Below are 21695 nucleotides of genomic sequence, written 5' to 3' on the forward strand. Positions count from 1 at the left end.
TTGTTAGGAAGATGGTCTCCATAGAAACCAAACCGGGTTGTTGTAGCAGGCTGTAAATGTGTTTATTTTCACTGTAAAGTTTTGGGGACTGACTCAAGTGGACAGTAGAGGAACTGCAGTTTCTGTCACATCATTCATTTCTCAGAAGGTTGTCGCTCGTGTCCGGCTCCACAGAATAATCCACTGTTAACAGATTTGACTCAAATGCGTTTTGTAAAAACTGAGTTTGTTTTAAAAGAGGCGTCTGATTTTTGCATACAACATAATCCTAATTTGAATGAGTGAGTGTTGATTTTGTACACAGTTCTAATCAAGCAGCTTTTGTCTGCAGACAGAGAAAGTGGTCGAGAGGATCAGACTGTCACTGATTCACTGTCTGCACATCCTGGCTGCTCCATAGCTGCAGGACAAGTGGGGGATGCTGTAATATGAAAGTCATTTTAAAAGGATTACATTGAGTTTTCGGAGCCCCCTCCCAACAGACCCGACCTGTGCACAGTGGTAGCTGCCTTGACTGAGCCCTGCACCCTGAGGGGCTCAGAGGGGGGTGCTGCGTCTACTGTGTGCTGGTGTGTTTTTTAAGAGCTCAGCCTCACGAGTGTATCTGGGGCATGAGGATCACTGCATTAAATCAACTTAAGGTTTTAGGTTAGTGTGGGAGGAGTGTGTGTGGATTCATGATCACCACTGTGCAACCATTTTGGGTTTACAAGATGTTGAACTGGGCAAAGACATAAATCCAGAGAAGGAGGAGCCGAACTTTCTCTCACAATAGTTTCTAGATTTAAATGAATCGGTTAATATAGGTAATTATCAAGTTAACTGCTGGTTGCACACACAGTTGTCTCTTAAGCTGCCTCTGTGTCTGACGTGGAGACTGATCGAATTAAATTGTGTGTATAGTTTTATTTTTATAGCAAAATCAAACCCTTGGAGCAGAACTGTGGGATGTTTCAGGTCACCTCATGAAGGAGCCTGATCGTTCGGGTTTTTGTATTGCTGTGGAAGCAATATGGCTGCTCCTTCTAGTCCCTGTTAGCACCTTTGACGCTCAGCTGAAGGCTTTTCTGGGAGCTGTTAGAGCGGCCTGATAATACAGCAGCCGAGCCCAGAAGCAACAGATGCACAGACTCGTTTTCAGCATCACTCGGAGGCAGATGAAAGAAGGCAGACGGACATATTTGTTTAATGTGCGAGTTAAAGCACGTGTTTCTGATCAAAGGCTCCTTACAGTAATGTCCATTTACATGCTGATTTGCTTCAGGATCAGCTTAGTGTGTGTGTGTGTGTGTGTGTGTGTGTGTGTGTGTGTCAGAGTCACAGTGCTGGTGATTCACAAAGCTATAAAGGGCAGGGTGAGCTCAGGAATGTGTGACTGAGCGGGACCGTGTGGGTGTGTGTGTGTGGGTGGCTTGTAGGGTCATCAACAAGCGGAAACTCGGAGGAACAAACAATGTGCTGCTCTGGGTGCAGGTTTGGACCCTCTGAGCTCAGCATCAGGAAGTTCCTACAGTCTGTGGGGACGGTGCATAAAAATAACTCATTTCATGTTGAACATTTTGAGATCTGATTTTTATTTAACTCTTTCTGAATTTATTAAAATGAATTTCCTGTTTTATTTAGGTTTTTCTTATAGAACAGCCTCACAAATCTACGTTTCCATTCTTCGTCTCTTTTATAACACGCTGACTTTTATAACTTTGAGCTGTTCTGTTTGGTTTCAGTTTGGTCAGAGTTCAGTTTACTATATATCACCTCACATAAACACTAAATGGCTCTTACAGCAAATGATCCATGTGTTGGTTTCAGCTCCAGTATTTCCTGCATCTTTGGTACCGTCACTTCCTTTGTTAGTGCTAAAGTTATTAAGTTATCAGTAGCTGTCACATCCTTTTTCCTGCCTGCTGCAGTAACACAGCTGAACTCTATCAGCGTCAGTGAGATGGCGTTAGTGATTTAACCACACCAGAGCGTCGACTCTGCGCCGCTGTAGAAAGAAGACAAAGAACTGTCATTGATTAGAGTGATGTCGGCCACTGATTGACTGGATGCCATAGATTAACACAGCCCACGACACATTTAAAGTTTGCATTCAGCCGCCACACATCATCACATTTCCCACAGCTGTGTGAACATCAGCCTCCCAAGAAACAAGGGCCACTGCTTCTAGCGGTGCTAATGACACACACACTGTCACGTTAGCTTTGATTAACAGATGTTTGTGAGGACAGTGTTTAATCGCTTCCTTTAGATTGTGCTCAGGTTTGACAGTGTGAGTGTGTTCCTTGTTTTGTTAACGAGTAACCAGCTTTTTCTTTTGTTCCGTTGGCTGCCATATTAGTCAGATATCTCCTTTCTAAGCTCAGTGTTTCTTCATGATGAGGTTTATTGAAACTAACAGAGGAGCAAAAAAAGTGAACAAGAAGTTAAATATTAAACTCAGGAACGTTCGTGGGAGTCGAGGCTATTTAAGGACATGTGTGCACTCCCTTAGCCACCCATGCTCGTTGACCCAGGCCTGCTGTCACTGGTAGGATGTTGGGAGCAAACTTTTTAACGTCTCCAACCAAACTCGTTCTCGTCCCACGGCTTTAAGCGCCCGTCTTTCTGCTCGTTATCTTCTGTTTGTTTCTGTTGCTTCTTAGGAAGCAAAGGGAGGAGACAAGAAGGTGGACTGTGGCTCCATGTTTCACATTCCTGCAGTTGTGTACACACACACACACACACACACACACACACACACACACACACACACACACACAGGTAGCTGCAAATGGAAAGTGCACGCCTGTGTGTGATATCATTTATTTTAAATCTCTTCATGCAGGTCCATTCTTTGCCTGTGAGTGTCGGCGGGGGGTGCACCTTGCTGCCCTCTTACATCACCATTGTCGTGGTGACAGGCAGTTAAATGTGTTTCCTTATAAGGTAAAAGCGCACAGCATGTAGTGAGCAGGAGGAGGGGCAGGAAGAGCATTTTAGTGTGACAATGCTGTCTGCTGCTGGGCAACTGGGCTGGCCTCAAACTCCTGTTTGGCCACATTCTCACTCTCTCTCTCTCTCTCTCTCACACACACACACACACACACACACACACACACACACACACACACACACACACACACACACACACACACACACACACGAGTTCCTTTATTCGTCCTTCATCTCTGTCGAGCTACATGATTCACCTTTTAATATTTTCTTCTGTTGCTAGAAGAAATATTTGCGTTTCTGTTCGTTGCCCGTCTGAGGTGTGTTTGTGTGTGTTTAGGTGAAGGCTGCCGTCACTGAGTTGTCTTTGGATGAGATCAGCAGCACACGAGCAACATAAAAATGCTAACTATGAAGATTTATAGGTGTGGAAATGCCATGCTTCTCATACCACACATGCACAGATTACACTCTGACATCAAGCGTCTGCAGACTTTCCTCACACACACCATCATTTCCCTTCTTTGCTCATCGCTCTGCTCCCCGTTTGCTCAACGTCCCGGGCGGTTATCCTGCCACGACCTCTGCTTTATTGCTCGATTGTCTGATTGTAGCTGATGGAGGGAGCTGACTGCTTTGTAGTTTTTTTTCTGCCTTAATGATTAAAATAACCCAGCACTGAGTAACTGTCTTGTCACAGAGTTTAGAGCTTACTCATTTCACATGTGTCAAAAAAAGAAATAAAACTGAAGTGTGAGATAACTGTGATGGCATAATTGTGTTTGAAGTTCATTACCAAGAGCTCTAAAAGCAGGAAGGTGAAGTTTGGTTCTCACACATATTATTTCTCTTCTCTGACCAATAACTTCCTCTAACAGGCTTCAGCTGGTTTCAGGTTGTCTTTTTTCAGTCATTGTTACAATTACACTCTGCAGGTTCTGTGGTGTGAAGAGAAAAACAAAACTGATTGCACGCTCGTTAATGCAACCAATGTTGGTCAACATTTTTCAAGTGAGAAATAAGCTGTTGGTTACTCAGTGTTTCCCCACACAGCCCCGTACTTACTCGGATGAGCTGCTGAGGTACATTAACAGCTAATTAAATATATATATTTTAAGACTCTTAAGATGATTTTAAACTCATCAATGATTGTTGAATGTCATTCAGCAGCTCTGCAGACTGTTTCTCCAACTGACAAGCTGGTTTATGTCGCGACCTACAATTCATCGGTGGAGCTGGAGTCAGTCTACGACACGAGGAACTGCCTGGAAAGGCAGCTGATGATTGCTCCATGTATATATCATGTATATATGCACTGTTGCTGCACAGCAAGAAGGTCCTGGGTTTGAATCCACCTGGGACTGTTCTCCCTGCATGCGCTTCCTGTGTCCTGTCACTTCCTCTCACAGTCCTGAGACATGCAGACATGCAGCCGCCCCCACCCAGCAACCCTAAATTGGATAAAAGATGGATAAATAAATATTATCAATAATTCAAACACTGGGCTTCGAATCATGCACTCCCTAACTTTTGCTTCTGAGTGCTTTTCGTGCCTTCAGGTAATGAAGGTGTTTGCACTCACGATGGTCGTAGTCATTGTGGTTGCTGTCTTTGGCTACATGGCGGGGCTTGTTCGGCTAATAGGAGGAAGAGTGTTGATGCATGAGGAAGAATTTGGTGTTATGTGTGGTCAGAGGTGTGACAAGTTCCAAAAAAATATAGTTGCTAGTGTGACAGACAGACAAATGTTGCAAACTTTGACCAGTGAATGCACACCTTTCAATAAAGAGCACTGCATGCAGAACAGTGCCTGGCTGCACGTGCATGTGGGAACACTCCTTATGTGCTCGTCCAAGCTGCTCTGAGTGGTTGTACAAATGTAAACGCTGCTATATGAACCGGCAGATCATCATTCCCTATCACGGCTGTAAGAGCGGCACATTATAGTTACTCACAGATTTATAGGTACACACCTAGTATTATGGGCTATTAGTCACCTTCTCTTGTAGATATAAACAATAAATAACTTCCATGTGTTCCTAGAAATTCAGCTTTCAGGCAGTAAGAGCCAGGAGGCGATAAACATCTCATCACGTTAGTAAAAACCCCAATGAGTTAAATTATTTGGTATTTGCTGATGACTTGATCAACACTGACTCGATGTGAGTGAGACGTGTGCTCTCCTGCACCTCACACCACCATTATCAGCAGACGCCTCTGTCACATAAATGTGATATTTCTTTCTTTAACAAAGAGCCTTCAGATTGTCCCCCAGCAGGAGTGTGGTGTTCAGTGCCTGCCTAATGGATGACCTGCTCTGCCTCCTGAGTAACAACTGCAGATAGATTTTCAGAAAATGCTTTTTCTTTGCTTTGAAGGCATTTTTTAAGTATTAGCCTGATTAATTTTCTCATTTACATGTTCCAAAACTGTAAATGTGGAGAAACTGACACCTGAGTAAGTTTGGCTGTGCAGCATGCTTTCTAACAAAGCCATGTTTGGTGGACCGATTCAGTTTCCTCCTGCCTGAACTGATCAACAACAGAACCGCAGAACTGTCAGAGGGGCTCTGGAAAGATTCAGCCAGCGGTTTTAATAAAAGGCCGACACAAACAGCTGACGCTTCGCCCTGCCAACTGCTGTCAGGCCTGCCAAACCCCTGATTTTGGACTGTGTAAAAACACACAGACACACAAAGAGAAAAGTGGGTGTGTAATAATAATGACCTCAGCTCATTCAGTGATTGGAGCACTCGGGTTTTATAATGGTGAACGAAGGGGAACACCACTTTGGCTACCGGCTGCGCCTCTGGCAGCTCAAACCAGCTCCTGCAGAACAGCTGGACGTGTGGAAAATAGCGGGGGGGGGGAGCACCCACAGGTTTACGCTACAAGACAAAAAAAATCAACTCCAAGGTCAAAGGAAACATTTGTTAAACAGTTACAGGCCTGAGTGCTTTCTTCTTTCCCTTCCCTTCTATTGACTTGTGATAATTTTAGTTGATCTGCAGCCAGGTTGAGCAGCGTGTTGCTGTGCAAGGGTCATTATTTGTCTTGAAACTTGAAGGAGGAACATAAGGTGTCAGATTTAGTGGAAAGAAAGGGTAAAGGTCACTTCCCTTGAGCAAAAAAGTGTTTAAACTCCTCTCGGTCGCCTTTCCACGAGGTTCCAGTTGAACGTGTGGAGGTACGATAGATTTCAGGTGTATCCACAAACCCCGCCTTGGTCTGAGCAGGCGCCTGAACGGGATCCGTATCTGCTACAGGATAAGAAAGCAGCTCTCGTTGAGTCTATTGTGCTCGTTTTCAGCTCTGCGTATTTAGTCTTGAAGATACGGAAACTATAGAAACTTTGGCCAAGGTGTTTGCTGGATGTGTCACGCTTCTGAAATGTTTCCTGACATCATAAAGTCAAACTTCCTCAGGTCATGCACTGCAGGATAAAGAGGTTGGCTGAGTCATTCGGTGGCAGCTCTTGGGTGTCTTTTAACGCCCCTGATTGTAAAATGATGTCAGTCGTTGCAACACCTGCCGTTATTGCACAGCATTGTAGTGCACCTGAGGTGTGGCCTCCCAAAAGTGAAGAATGGTGTTCAGTGAGAGGCAGAGAGTGTCTCCTGCTTTTTGGAAATCATTGCGTTGATTTTTTTGGACACGCGAGATTGTAGTTTTCAGCCTGTAAGGTTTCACGCACTGTCAACTTTCTTTAAGGGATTCTGGGATTCAGCGTCCCAGAGATCTGTTGAATGCAGCCCAGTCGCCTCTTTCTCAGTGAGTTCACTCTCTACGTGAGCCGGGCCGCTCCTTTTGACTCATCGCGGCCTTTACAACTTCCCGAGCGTCCTTCTCATTGAGCTCACCCTCCTTCAGATGCGTCAGTGGGCAGAAGGACGCGACTTCAGATGCTCGATTTGACGAGCTCTCCGGTTAATGTTTTACATTTGCACGCTTGGATTCTTCTGCTGCATTCCTGGAGAATTAGCATGGACATCCTCCACCCCCCGTTTCCTGTGCTGCGCCTCTAAAGACAGGAAGTGGATTAGCTGGCTGCTGATTGGCTGAGGAGAAAAAGAAGTGATGGTGTGATATGAGAAAAACAGACACACAATTAGGGGGAAATACTGATGCCAAGTAAGGCTGAGTCGCTCTCTGTGAATCTGATTGTTGTCTCATGCCATTTATCTCCTCTCAGCGCTTCTGTGAGCTGATCACACACGTCCATGTTGTTCCTTTCAGCTGCAGAGATCCTCTGACTCATGGTGTGTGTGTGTGTGTGTGTGTGTGTGTGTGTGTCACTGTGGTCATTGCTCTGTGCCAGATTCAGCACAGATGCTCTTATTTTGTTGTGGCAGCTCTGAAGGTCCTCTTAAATCGGTGTAAACAAGCACAATGTTTCAAGATGATGATCATCTTTTGCACATTTGGGTTTATTCCACGTTTATCCTTTTAATGAAGATCTGTAAGAAATCCATGGTTTAGTTTCACGTCTTAATTTTCTGTAAGAATGGATGAATACCAAAAAATGTTTCGATTACTGGCCTGAATCTTTTATCATTAAAACATTAATAAAAAAACCAAAATGTTACATTAAAAAAAAAAAATTGTTACTTTTCGCCTAGGTTGTAAGGTCTGCCTTGATCTTGTTTTCCATTCATGAGTTTCTGTTAACGTATTTGTGAAGGAGTGTTTGCATTCGTTTGCTTGCTGGAGAGGTCCTTCACTTTGATAATTACAGGAACGTAAAGAAACCGCAGCCCCAGCTCCACCTTGTGATCATCTCGGCCACTGACTCTCTGTTTGGACTGAACTGTTTATGTGATCATGTTTAATAGCCCACTTTTATGTCCTCCATTTAAATCTGAGCGATGCTGTGTTGCCAAACAGCTACTTGCACAACCGAGATTTCTTAAGGATGCATTACAAGAGCTTTTCTCACTGTCAAGTGATTTGTGTGTACAGGAACAAGCTGACATGAACCAGAATGATGGTGAAAGGAGGAAGGAGACGGGGAGAGAGTGAAGATTTGTTAGAAAGGGAGTTTGAGGGAGGAAGAACATAGCAGGCATTCCTGACATCTGTCGTGTGCAGCAGAGCTGACAGTCGCCTTTGATTCAGCGTGCCTCTCTCAGCCCGCTCCTTACCTTTACCCGTCATCCTGTCACCACTCTGCAGTCTCAGGCATGAAAAAAAGCAAATTTGCAGAGATGCTTGTGGTTTGTTTTGCCAGCTGAAGAGGGTGGAGTCGCTGGAGCGAGTGCTGCAAAGTTGAGACAACAAAAATGTATTTTTTTCCTCCTCCCTCTCCTATCTGGATAATTTTATCTCCTGCTGCAAACGGGGGGAAAAAGTCAGACACATCTGGAAAGCAATAACGCACAACATTTGGTGCAAATAAATCTGTTCGTTTTCTTTGTGTGCTCAGTTGCTATAAAACACTCGTGCTTTGTGTGCTTGGTTCATCCAGTTTGGTTGGTCTCCTGTTCTGGAGAGCAGATCAAAGCCCACTCTGGGAGCCTTTTGTCTCTCATCGCCGCTCGTCCCTTCATTTAAACCCAGGAAGAGCCTCATTAGATGTCGCCCCGCGCGGCCGCCTCCTGCTATGAGCTGTCACCAAAGAATTAAAGTCTGTGACACAAACTGGTTTATTTGAACAAACAGAACATGATTCTCTGCTCGCTCGTCTTCAGCTCGTCTCCGTTGACACTCCTTGTGGGATGAACTTGGAAAAATCTTGCTTACGTGGTGGAACTTAATAATGTGTAACTTTCTGGACCGGATGGAAGTTGGATATTAATCGAATGGTTTTCCATTTTTCCGTTAATCATTGATGCCTATTGTTAACAAACTGGGTGGTGTTTACCCTCGACTACTCCACCAGCTTATTGCTTCACTGCAAGTTACTCAGCCGTTTCCGTCTAAGTACCAGTAGTTGTTTTATCGTAGCCTTTTAAGCGCCACAGTGATGGCACAGACTTTGGATTGTTATTAGTTTTAAATTTAGAAGACAAGAAGAAAAGTTCTCTAAAAAACGAATTGCTGTCTTTTTAAGAAGCCGTTTATATTTAATTTTTTTTGCTTTAAACTTCTGCTATTGTGCGTTTACACTGTCAGTACGATCACTAATGTGACAGCCTGCTAACCGTTGAGGGTTTGGTGCTTCTTGTGGGTTTCATGTTGACAGCAGAGTTTGAACCAGAAGACTGGTTAAACCCAACGCTGTGACGGGTTCACATTGAATGTTCGCTCCACCCGCTGTAACAGTATTGCGATAATTGTGTGGCCCAGGTGAAGCAGCTACAGGTTGGTGTGGACTTTAGCTTAACTTTCCTATGATGTAAAAACTGATGTGGAGTCAAAGGGATGTTTCCTCTGATGCTTATGGGCCTAATGGACTTCAGTAGATCTACTTGTTACTTACACAGCTGATGTTGATGAATGCTAACGGAGTGTGTTTTTAATATCTGGATTTGTGGTCCTAAATGTTACGTCAGGTTAATAAACTGGCACTCGGCCATCAAGTCTTTGGCAGTATCCGATTTCGACCAATGTGCCAGAGTGTAACGGTCCTAAAGTAGGACCTGAAATAGTCCCCAAAAACCAGGTTCCAGAGTAGTTTGTAGTTCCTGCAGTGTGGGCGGAACAAAATGAAGGAGTTGCTCAAAGAATCGCAGGAGGTTTGGAAAAAGTCTCCATGGCTCAAAAGCATTTTAAGACCCCAAACTTTTATATGGCGACCTAATGCGTCAGCCAAAGCCCTGAAACGTAAATGCCAACCACATCAGCCCCATATTCTCTTTGCAGGCCGCTGCTGTGTCACCATGTCTTTGTGCAACGATGGCCTGTGTGATTCGTTGCCCAAGTCACCAGCAGTCTTTATTGACACACAGCTGGACAGTATTGCCTCATATAATGTGTAAATATGCAGACGCAGTGGGCAAGAGACCATTAAAATGGGAGTGTGGTATTATGCCATGTGTGTGCCGAGTGATACGATGGTTCAAGTTGGAATGACTGCAAATAAAAATTCTGGATTGATCAACTTCTCCTTTTTTTTCCCTTCTGTCAGCGAGAAATAAAACCAACATCTTTCACAACATGGAGTCAGAGACCAGCTGGAAAATCCTGAGCTACAGTTATTTACTGCATGAATATTTTAATGTTGTTCCTGTTGTGTATAAAAATGCGGCCCTGTTATCGTAAGGGGACCCAACTGATCCTAAAATAGGTCGGGGAGGCTGTGTGTGAGTGCAACCTGACCCGTGGAAGGACTCTGAGTAACAAAGACAGGAAGAGACGTAATAAATGAATAAATAGCCACATCGTTTGACACTTTGCCCCCTTCCCTCCCTTTTCTTCCTTATTTCCTGTCTCCTTTCCTTTCTCTTTACCTTGAAAGTTTCCTCTCATAAAACAGCAGCAGAACACTGAAAGCCTCCACGCAGCTGCTGGAAAACTTCCTGCTGCAGATAAATGAACATGTCGTCATTTATCTTGGAATTTAAACTGGAATTGTAGTTTGGATCAGAGTGACGTTAAGTCCCTTTACTGTAAAAGAAACTGTTGCATAACAGAATGTCAGATGATGCATACTCAGAAGCTTGACTGCACCCTGCTATACGTTATGCTGTATGCAACTTGTGTAGTTTGAGTTTGCATTGCAGCCAAGCACAAGCTGTGTTACTCATCATTGTTTACATAGCTGCAAAGAAGTGACATTTACATGTGGTTTGCTTTTGTTGGGGGGTAAAATGTTATTTGCAGGGAGACGAGCAGCATCTTACTCTTTTCACTCACACTTTTGATGGAGCATGCATGACTCAATCTGTGGATCTCAGGACTCTGCTTAGCATTTCAGTCGCCCAGATGTTGGTTCTTTGGACCACTGACTGCATTTGGGCCAGAAAGTTATCTTATTAGCTAGACGTGAAACACCTGCAAATTAATGCCGATTTGGCTGATAAATACTAATAAAATAATAGAATTTCGTTCCAAAAAACTGTAGCACAGCTGTTACAGCAGGTCATATTATTGTCAAATGACTCCAGAAATGTTCCAAATTGCACCAACTGCACAAGCACAAGAGGAGACGACCTGCTCCTGTGACTTGAATTAGTGAAAGCGAGCTGAGCCAGACGGCTAACATTAGCCAGTCACACACAAAGACCCTGCAGAGTCGTTATGAAGGGAGTTGTGTGGCACCTTTGCAGAAACAAATTCAGCTTTTGAAAATCCTTTCCAAAAAGGATCCAATAATAATTCCTCATTGTTACTTTTTCTTATTATTGGGTTTTTTTCCATGAGATTAACCCGCATCCAGACTTCCAGCCAATCAGACTAAGTGGTCATTAATAATGCAGCGTGTTTTTTAAGTGGACAGATTCCTGCACAGCTTGCTGGAGGACTGAGGGGAATCTGGCCTGTAAATCGAAGACGTCGTCTGGTGTAAAACAAAATTCGTTTGAAGTAGATTGTTTGTTGGCGTGCGTGGCACATCTGATTGTTTCAGGGAAACATGCTCGTTCCATGTAAGAGATTAAAACTGTAAGTGTGCATTTCCCTGTGGAGGGAGAGTCTCCTCAGTCTGCTCCGGTTGGTTAATGACGATGATCTCAGCCTCTGTCCTGCGGCGGCAGAGATCTCAGGTCCACGAAGGCCCGGGCGGGACTTTTGTGCTTCCTGAAGAGTAGGGGGAAACTTCAAATAAAACGTTTTATTCATTTATTTGCTTTTCTTGCATCCTTTAATTTTCTATTCATTTGTTTCTCATAAATATCTGTTGATTGTCCTCTTCAGCTTTCATCCCACCAGATTGCTTTTTTTTTTTTTTTTTTTTTTTAAACCTCTTATCCCACATTCACCCATCTGTGACCCTCATTTAGCTTCTCACTGTAATGGTAAAGTTACTTTACTTTTTAATTAAGGGTGTTTTTTTAAATTTATTTTTTGTGTGCTTTTTTTAAATCCGGGGATGGATGGATAAAGTGGCACCATCTGAAGCTCTGAGTTGGTTTTGTTTCAGCCTCTTGTGGGCAAAATCAGATAAAAGATTGTCTGTCTTCTGTTTTTTAGCAACATTTTTCCATCTTTTCCCACATTTTTATTGCCTCTTTATTCCTCCTCCCGTTCTTGATCTTTGCCTGCACCCCCCTCCTCTCCATTTCCTCTGCCCTCCCCTCCTAACCTCCTCTCCTTAATCCTCCCTTTCCTTTGTTTCTGTTAGCTGCTATATTAAGGCCCCTCCAGAGAGTCTGTGTGTCTGACTGAACGCAGGCGATGGTGCTTGTTGAAAACAGTTGGCGTTGAGCTGTTGACTCACATAATGGCATATCTGAGGGGGCATTAGGCCGGCCAAGAAGCGCACGGCAATTACATGTTTGTCGTCTCCCTCTGGGAGGTGTGTGTGCGCCGTGGTGAAAGATTGTCCTTACATTACTGACTACCTGTCAGCACACGAGGGAGGCTGCCTCAGTCTGTGTGTGTTTGTGTGTGTGCACACATGTTAATGATCACCTGTCCAGACTTGAGAGGATAATGAGACCGGAGGAACCTCTGCAGCAGGGCTCCGCTCCGTCGTCCTTCTGTTCTTGCTCTGCTTCGCTGTCACGATTAGCAGAAGTCCGATGACCGCGCGTATTTACGAGCATCTCGGCCGGCTTTCCTTCTGCCTGTAGAAGCGTTACACCTGGCTTTGGCACTGCATCCCACTTGATCTTTATCGTTTGTTGTTTCACAGTCGGAGATGCTGCCAGTTGTCTGAATGTTTCTATCAGCCTCAGGAAAGTGTTGATCTGCAAACAGCTGTTCACTCGTTTAGCTTCAGGCTGGTTCCTCCTTCTCACTTGTCTTAGTCCTCAAACTAGGAACACTCCCAGGTTCCTCCGACCGTGGCTCCTGTGGGACGGCACAGTTTCCCACTCTGACTGTAGCACGGCTGTCCTGATGTTCTTAAATGAAGGCTTTGTTGTTTTTGGTCCGTATGTGTTGACAGAATAAACATGTACATTCAGATTGTTTACTCATTGAGTTCACACACAAAGCAAACTGTCACACGGACAAAGTGGAGGAAGTGTGTGCAGCAGTAGCAGCACTGCTGTGTCACACGCCACAGCCCTTTTTTAATTGGTGTGCATCTAAGAATAGGAGGCCTTGTGTCAGGCCAGGCCAGACTAGTTACTGAGCTTTATTCACAGGGCCAGGCCAGCATGGTTTTGGCCCAGCAGAGTCTGGTACAGCCGGTCCAGACTTCTATGGGGCCGTCCAAGTTCCTTGAGGTCGTACCTCCTGCCAGCAGGTCCACGTATAACCCCTTTAAAGTGGACCTATTCTGCTCGTTTCTCTTTATTTTTATTCTTGGACTCTGCTGGAGTACTTTGCATGATTCGCAGTTAAAAAATAAGCGCCGTTTGTCTCACACTGGGCCTTTGTGCAGCCCCTCGGTTCAGCCGCCGCCTGAGATGAGCTGAACGGTTTGGAAGAAAAACATCTAGAGCAGCCTGAAGCCGGCGCTTGTGGCTCAGGAGGATACTCGTACATACCCCCACCCCCGTTACTTAAATCTTTGCTCCATATTTCAGATCTGCAGTTGCTGCAGTTTATACATGACTCAGAAAATAAGGAAGAGCATCTTTACCTTAACTATCATTGCAAACCGGATGCAACAGCATGCAATATTTTAGCAATTCTCACGCTGACACAGCTGATCGCTGTACTGCTGAGTCACTTTCTCATCTCTCCAAGTCGTGCTGGCTTTTTTTCATTTCCTCTTTTCAGGGTTTTAATGAACAGAGCTGTTGATGCAAAAATGAGCAATGAGCAGTTACATTTAGTTACCATTTTGGCCTCCATCCATACTAAAACGAGAATTATTCTAATAATAAAAATAATAATTATTATTATTTATTTGACTTTTAGGTTGCAAACGCAGGCTTAGAAGTCCAAACCCTCCCCGGGCTTTAGCAGGTTTTAAATTCAGCCCCTTTTTAATTTAAAAAGTTGATTTGTATTGTATTAAATCAGTGAGTTAAATAATAGTGATTTTTGATTTTGGGCATAGATTTGTGCAGGAGAAACGGTGCAGCAGGTGAACGCCGCTGCTACAAAAGGTGTAAAACTATCTGTGAAGTCACGGAAAGCAAAGAACCATCTGTTGATGTTTGAGCCTCACACTTCAACGCATGCTTGGCTCTAGACGTAACAGTCGTGTTATCGGATGGTTAACTGCACATCAGCTCAGCGTTTCTGCCACCAAACAGCTCTGTTTCCTCCTCTGAGCTCACCTCACTGCATGTCCGAGCCTGCCCGGCTGGAAGCCTGTTTTACTCGCTGACTGCTGCCGGTACAGGAGGAGGGTGTGAGAAAATCTAACTGACATGGAGTGTGTGTGGTTTCACCACCTCTGCATAGGCTCTCCGTGTATATTTATAAACTGTGTGTGTGTTTCGAGAGGAGGGGTCTTAATCATGAGAGTGTGAGATGTGAAATACATGAATCATGAGACCCCAGCAGGTACGAGACTGATGGAGAGTGTGTGTGTGTGTGTGTGTGTGTGTGTGGTTGCTTTAATAGTGAGCTCATCAGTTTTGGGAAGAAAAAGGGTGTGTGATATAGAGAACACACACACACACACACACACTGCTGTGTGTGTGGTATGTAGTCAGAAAGTTGCACGTTCATTAGAAGAAGGGTGTGGAGATAATTGCTGTGTGTGTGTGTGTGTGTGTGCGCACGCTTGAAGTTGAGTTGAAGTCGGCAGCAAAACTGGAATTTTTGTGTGTGTAGGTGATGCAGATGGATATTGAATTCTGGTCTCTTAAAAACATTCCTGTCCAAGGAGTGGTGCATGTAAACGAGGGTGATGGACAGCATCGCTGTGCACAGCTTGCATGCTTTCACTTGTCTCACATGCATGAATTTCTGCTTTGTCCTCTGACCCTGTAGCCTCGCACATGAGAGACTGTTGAGGGTTACACTGATGACTCGGCTGCACGCACACACACACCAAAATCAGACACTGGAGTTGTTGGTTCAGGAAAAATAGAGTGGCGACTCAGTGGGGTCGATGAATCCCTACAGCTGATGACAGTATTTGTCTGCAATGTCCCATCAGTTTTAATTAAATGAATAAAGAAGTTACCGTTCATTAAAGATGGTGTGGTAGAAGGATAAACGACTGATGGTAACACTCACTAACGGATATTTTTGTTTCTGGGCTAAAATGCGGAATAAATGGGACGAAGAAAAATCTATATTGTTACATAGTTTCATAGTTCTGTTACTCTGGTAACATGTAAAGGTGAGAGTGGCAGTAAGCCAACACATACTGCTAAAGTTATGTAATAGATGGTAGAGGATAAGAGCCCTCATGCCTTTAAAAGTAAACCGTCTTACCACGGAGATCCAGCATTACTCATCTCAGACCTGCATGGCGGTCAGCTGGTTATCCGTGTCCTCGGCTCAGGTCAGAAATCCTCTGATCTGATCTGCTGTGTGTGGCAACACAGACAGGTTTAACAGGCTTCGCTGGCACTCTGTTACCTTTAAATTTAGCCAGTCCTTCAAGTACACTACACCCAGCTCCGCTGGCATGAAAGACGCCCAACTGTGGGGATAAAAGACGCAAATGTGCAAGCCGCTTTTGACATTTTGCATTTTAAACGCTCATTTAAATGTCATCCAAGAGTTAGACGATACATGTCTGGTTAGGTTCAGTGGACTTTCATCAGCCTGCTGGTGAATGGACGGCAAAGCTCTTGTAGCTGCTTTTTCTTGCATAGTGTCCTCTCAGCGTGGTTCACATCGGCCTGTAAGATCCTCTCAGCAGCTCCACTCCTTGCTGTCAGTGAATGGCCTCGCTCAGCCAGAGGCAGGCTTTGTGTGTCCACTATAAAAAAACAAAACAAGACCTGAACTATGACAGACACGCAACAGCCTGATGGACCAGCCTGGAGGGCTGTTTTAAATTCAGATAAAGCAGGCTGAAGAGTCCTTCAATGCTTTGTTGAGGTCTGACCTTTGACCCTGGAGGAAGGCCACGAATGCTACTTTGCCAGTAGAGTGATTGCTGTCACAAGAATGATGACATCAGCAAAATAGACTTTACTGTCAATGGAGCTCTTTTATTTTTTTTAGTGTGCATATAGAGGAGAAGACCATCACTGCCTTTCAGTTTGCTTCAACACAGACGCCATTTTTCTCCACCTGCCCAGGTGCATCTCACACATGCTAACCAATGAAAAACGAGAATCAAACGTCCCGGGTTACCGTTTCTCAACTCACTAGAGAGTCATTTGTAACAGGAAACCAAAGCCGATTAAAACAAATGAAACATCAGCGTGCCCAGATGTGTTTGAGAAACTCATTAGACAGTCATGAACTTTAGAAACGTCTGAACTGTTTGTACAGCTCTTATTTTTTATTATTTTCAACTTCTTTCAGAAAACTGTTACAGGTTTTGAACTCAGTTTAGGCTCAGATTCGGGTTTCGTTAAGGCACTGAGAATAGAGAACACATTCACGTAAAACGTCCTCACAGAATCAGCCATTCAGAGGGGTGGGTGGGTGGGTGGGTGGGTGTGTGTGTGTGTGTGTGTGTGTGTGTGTGTGTGTGTGTGTGTGTGTGTGTGTGTGTGTGTGTGTGTGTGTGTGTGTGTGTGTGTGTGTGGGTGGGTGGTGTTTTTAATTAGTTCTTATTTTAAATTTAGAACTGAGAAAGATCATATAGTGTCTTTTATGGGCTTCCTGGTTTCTTTTTAGTACAAGCTCAGTTCGGTATTGCATTCTTGTTCCTTTTCACTGCTGTTATAGGTGCTGTTTGTCCGCAGTGAGAACATAGAGCAGTTATTTCAGTACAAACGCGTCTCAGACCATCACACGACACATGCACAGCAGCTCGATTTCTGTTATTTCTAAAGTCTTTTAGTTTTGGTTTAAAAGTGTATTTTTTTCTCTACACTTGGATTTGGTTTAGTTTCAGTCAACTATACATTAACTTTACAGAGTGGAGCAGAGAGAACAGCTCGTAGCCTGAATGTGGCCTCTAACACGGCACTGCACTTACTCGGGTGCCCAGAAGTACATTTGTTAAGTTTAAGGTGGACTGAATAATACGTTTGTAGAAATGGTTGAAAATGGAGACTCTCCATTTTTTTTCTTTTACTTTGCAAAGCACAGGTGTGCGCTTGTAGATGTTGTGTGCACCACTTGGACTCTGTAAGGAATGCCAGACATCAGCCCTGTATGAATGATGGGAAATGGGCTTTGCAAGGCGCATTGTGTAAAGTATTTTCAAACTGTGAAACGTTGAGTGAGCGCGAGGTGAAATACGCTCTCAAAAGCTGGACTGTGTTGCAGAGAAAGATTAGAAAATGAGTAAACTGTTGATATGTTTGGATGACGACAGTTTGCCGGCTTCGTGGCTCCGGTGCGGCGTCTTGGTGACAGCTGACAGCCGCGTCCAGTGATGAATGCATCTTCGCTCTGATTGTCTGCTCTGTGTTAAACCGAGCTGTAACTTCCTGTCGTTGCAGTGCCACTTCCTCCTGCATTGTGTGTTAGCGAGGGCATTGTCTTTTGTCACTCTTCCCCCTCCTGCCCACCAACCTTGTTTGTATGTCCGTTTGTTTATGTGAAATGTATCTCCTCCTCCTCCTCCTTCCTCTCTGTCCTCGGCCTCATTCTGTGTAATTGTGTGTGTCGGGTGGAGGGGGTTGGTATCGGGCGGTCTGGGGGAGGGTCAGGGAGAGGCAGTGGGAGCGGGCTGAGGGAGTGTACGGGGGGCTGAAGGGTGCCATTATCCAAGAGGCTCAATGGGTGCTTTGTGCCAGTATCCACAGTGGGATAGCGGGTAAAGGGGCAGGGCGGCGAGCAGCACCCTGTCATAATGTTTATGAACACACAGCTCAGGAGACGTGGAGTAAAGGAAGTGTGGGTGGGTGAAGTGGGCTGATAGACTTTAAATACAAACTGTTAACTCTGGTGGAGGCTCATTAAATATGACCACAGATTGAAAATTGATATCACCATTTGTTGACGTAATCCTTGTGAGCTGATGTTTAAACCCTCTTTGTACGAGGGGCAGCCAATCAGAAGAAAGCTGGCTCGTCAGAGGGGAGGAGCTTAACAGCTCATTTCAGGAAGAGTGCAAGATGGTCTGAGACAAATCAGAATGAGTTTGTGCTGTGAATCATGCAAAGCTACTGTAGACAGACACAAGGCTGAAAACAGACATACTGGAAATGAGCACAAGTCCCTTTTTAAAGCTGGGAAGTTATCAAAGTTGTCTGTTGTGTGTCTGTTGTGTGTCCCGTCTGAGTCTCAGTTTACATTCTGGATTTTGTGCTGCCTTCCAAGTGTGCTGATGCACATACTTGGATTAGACTGCTTCATGCTTAGATGTTTAGGTTATTTAGTTTTTAAACAAACATGTGCACCAGTTATTTCTCTGAGCTTTGGGACATTTTCAGCATATTACAAAAATAAACTTCCCAATATTTCTCATTTAACGAGCACTTGCCATTTTAATGATCTTGCACATAGATACAAACACTGCTAGACTGATGGGTGCTCACACTAAACATGGCCTGTCTTGGCTCTTGCTTGGTAAAGGGGGATAACATGTAGGTCATGTGGGCACACAACTCTGACTGTGAGCATAGAAGCTCCACCCACTTTAAAAAACCTGCTGTTTGCATGTGTCAGCCAATCAGAAGAAGGTATGAGTCAGTATGAGTTAAGTGAGGCCTGTTCTGGAGATGGGTCCACTTTAAGCTAGATTCAGTTATTTTTATTGTTAAACTTTATTCAACACTAACATACAGGTTGTTGCTGTGCTTCCTTTTGTTTTACCTTATGTCTTTATTGTCAAACCCTTCCTGCTGGAAGGTCTTCCCTGTCACCGTCACTTCTCCTACTGGACAGTTCCTCGTAAAGCTACACCTACATTTCATCTCCAGAGCTTTCGTGTTGCTTAAAACTGCCTCTTTTATCTCCCAAGTACATAAATTACAGTTTTTCTGTTTTGAACAATGACAAAAAATACTGACCTCAATCTCTGCTTGCACCATTGCTGAAAGTGTGCATGCTCGACCTCCATGTATTTTAGTCTCTTGGCATTTTTACGCACTTTCCCCAACTTGCATAATGAGTCATGTAACAGATGAATGCGTCCAAGTGTGTTAGACAGTCTGATGTTGTGCTGCAATTGAGATGTTTGGAGAGTGATGTGACAAAATTTTGTTTAAAAAAAGTGCTGCAGGATCTGCAGTCGCGTGCCTACCTCTAATGTGTTTTTAAAGAATGACGGCTAACCAGAAAAACCAATACACGGTTTCCAAGCAGCGGTGGATGTGCATGATTTGCTGATTTACTCAGATGTCCGTCTGATTGCAAGTAAAAATAATAAAGTAGATCGTTGGCATTGTGTGCTGACCTTTTAATGACAGCAGCGTCAGACACTGAGAGCCAAGATGGGGCTGGGTTGGTTAGTTTTCTGTCTTTTTAGCTTAAACGACTTTGTAGGGTAACTATGCATGAAGTGTTTTGCTACTGAAATGCCAACTCCACATCTTCGTGTGTGACATGTAGTTAAACTTTCACGTCGTGTTTCTCCCTGCACTTCCTGTCTTATCAAAGTGTCTCCCTGACCTCCCTTCCTGCCCATTGAATTTCATTTTCTTTCATTCACTATTCAAAGTGGTTTATTATTATAAAAGCTACACAAATATTTTGACCCGGGCTGCAAATAACCCCAATTGTCTTTTTTTTTTCTCCCTCCTTTGCTCTCGCGCAGACGTTCACGGCGTGGTGCAACTCCCACCTGCGGAAGGCCGGCACGCAGATCGAAAACATCGAGGAGGACTTCAGGGATGGGCTCAAACTCATGCTGCTGCTCGAGGTCATCTCCGGTGAGTCACCGTCCGACCTCAGAGAGCCGGAGTCGTCAGAAAATTAGGGCGGGTGTACAAGTTTTTAATTAAACGTCTGCAATAATGAAGTGTTTCTGGAGTGAGTCACACAGAAGCCGCAGAAAAACTTGTGGGTCTCAATGAGAGGGAAAAATATTTTCAGATGTTGACGATGCACAGCATCTCCGGGGTGTCGTCGCCCAGTTTCCGACATCAGTATTAATCGCAGGCATTTAAAGACACAGCAGTGGGTTTGGGTTTGTAGCAGTGGAGCTGTTTGTGTTAGCGCTGCTGTCATTCACTAATGACGTTTGGGCTCAGATGTGGCTTCCTTTTCAAACTCACTCCAGTTTCAAGTGAAGCCGGCGTCGCTGCTGTAACTTAAACCTCCCTGAATGTTGCCCGTGGAAACATGCTCAACCTCAGCTAAGTGGCTCTTTTCTCTGTTCCTGTGTGTTTGCAGGCGAACGGTTACCCAAACCTGAAAGAGGCAAGATGAGGGTCCACAAGATCAACAATGTAAACAAAGCCCTGGACTTCATCGCCAGCAAGGGAGTCAAGCTGGTGTCTATTGGAGCAGAGGGTGAGCCTTCATTCACGTCACTGCCGGCACGAGTGTGAAGTTAAAACTCTCACTAACTGCAGATCTAATCGGAGCGGTTCGCTTAAATGTTTGAAAGCGTGGCTGAAAGTGAACATTCGTGGTGATTTTATACTTAGTGGTGAGCTTCGGCTCATTAATGGTCCTTAAATGGGAGCCACTAATTGCAGCTGTAATGTGAGTGAAAGCGATTCAAAGCAGGAAGACGTTAAAACTAATAAGGCCTTTTAATGTAGACGCAGATTTTCCTTTTTTCCTTATTTTCTATCAAAGCTGTGCTCACTGTGCTGTGGTATGCAACAGTGTCAGGGAGCTCCGGACAAACAGGGCTCAGACTATGAGGTGTAGGTATGGTTTGTTGGTACTCGCGCTCCAAAATTTCCCTCAATCCAAAGAGTTGAGTTGTATTTATTTAAAGACACTGTATTTTCTAAGGAGGGCCAGGAGGGCCAAAATGAATTAAATATGCCGTTAAATAATTTATTAAATGTTTTAAATGTAATGAACGAGCATTTAATTAATTATTTAATGGTGTATTTAAGTGTATTTAGTTAATTCATTTTGTCACTCCTGGCTCTCCATAATTTCCCTGATAAGACATTTAAGTCGTTCCGTAACAGGTGACGTGGTCAGCTGTGAACTTTCACATGCGATTGATTTGATGCGCAGTGACACTTTTACCAAGTCCTCGCAGAAGCAGGTCTTTCCACTCAGCAGCCATCTTGGTGACACCACCTGGCAGTTGTTTTGTCTGCTAAACTGGGGGAGGGGCTTGAAGGCTGGCTTCAGTGGTCATGTCTTTCCCCCCAAATGCTAATTCCACAAAGTGCTGAAAACATGCTTCAGTTCACAGCTGAAGTTGTGAGTGTCGGCACAATAACACTACAGGGTCACTTCACACACTGCATTGTGTCAACTCCTTCTCATTTCCTACATGTCACCCTGATTCCTTTACACGCTTTTCTAATGAGACGTTTCATCGTTAAGCTTCTGCTGATAGAACCTCTGCTAAGAAACTCTGGTAAGATACATGTCTGTCAAACCGATCTTCATCCTGCTGACTGAGGGCGGTGTGTGTGTGTGTGTGTGTGTGTGTGTGTCGGCTGCAGGACGCTGACCTTTCTCCTACTATCAGAGCAACCATGACATTCCTGTAGCATGACGCTGCTGATACTGGTGACCACTGAACACAAAGTATGGCGCGCACACTGCGCGCTGTAAACACACTCCGGCCTTCTGTGAAAGCAGCAGCCCGTTAAA

The 21695-nt window shown here is 44.4% G+C and overlaps 1 protein-coding gene across 6 annotated transcripts in view; it reads left to right on the plus strand.

The window, feature by feature from the left end:
* actn4 (actinin, alpha 4) overlaps positions 1-21695 on the plus strand; it is a 55359-nt gene that overhangs the window by 14906 nt on the left and 18758 nt on the right. For all 6 annotated transcript variants that reach the window (XM_026193688.2, XM_026193690.2, XM_026193692.2 and 3 more), the window contains exons 2-3: positions 19720-19834; positions 20298-20417. In XM_026193688.2, coding sequence (XP_026049473.1) covers positions 19720-19834; positions 20298-20417 — 235 coding nt within the window. The remainder of the gene's footprint in view (positions 1-19719; positions 19835-20297; positions 20418-21695) is intronic.

The sequence above is a fragment of the Astatotilapia calliptera genome, chromosome 14, assembly GCF_964374335.1.
Source record: "Astatotilapia calliptera chromosome 14, fAstCal68.1, whole genome shotgun sequence".
Classification (NCBI taxonomy): Eukaryota; Metazoa; Chordata; class Actinopteri; order Cichliformes; family Cichlidae; genus Astatotilapia; species Astatotilapia calliptera.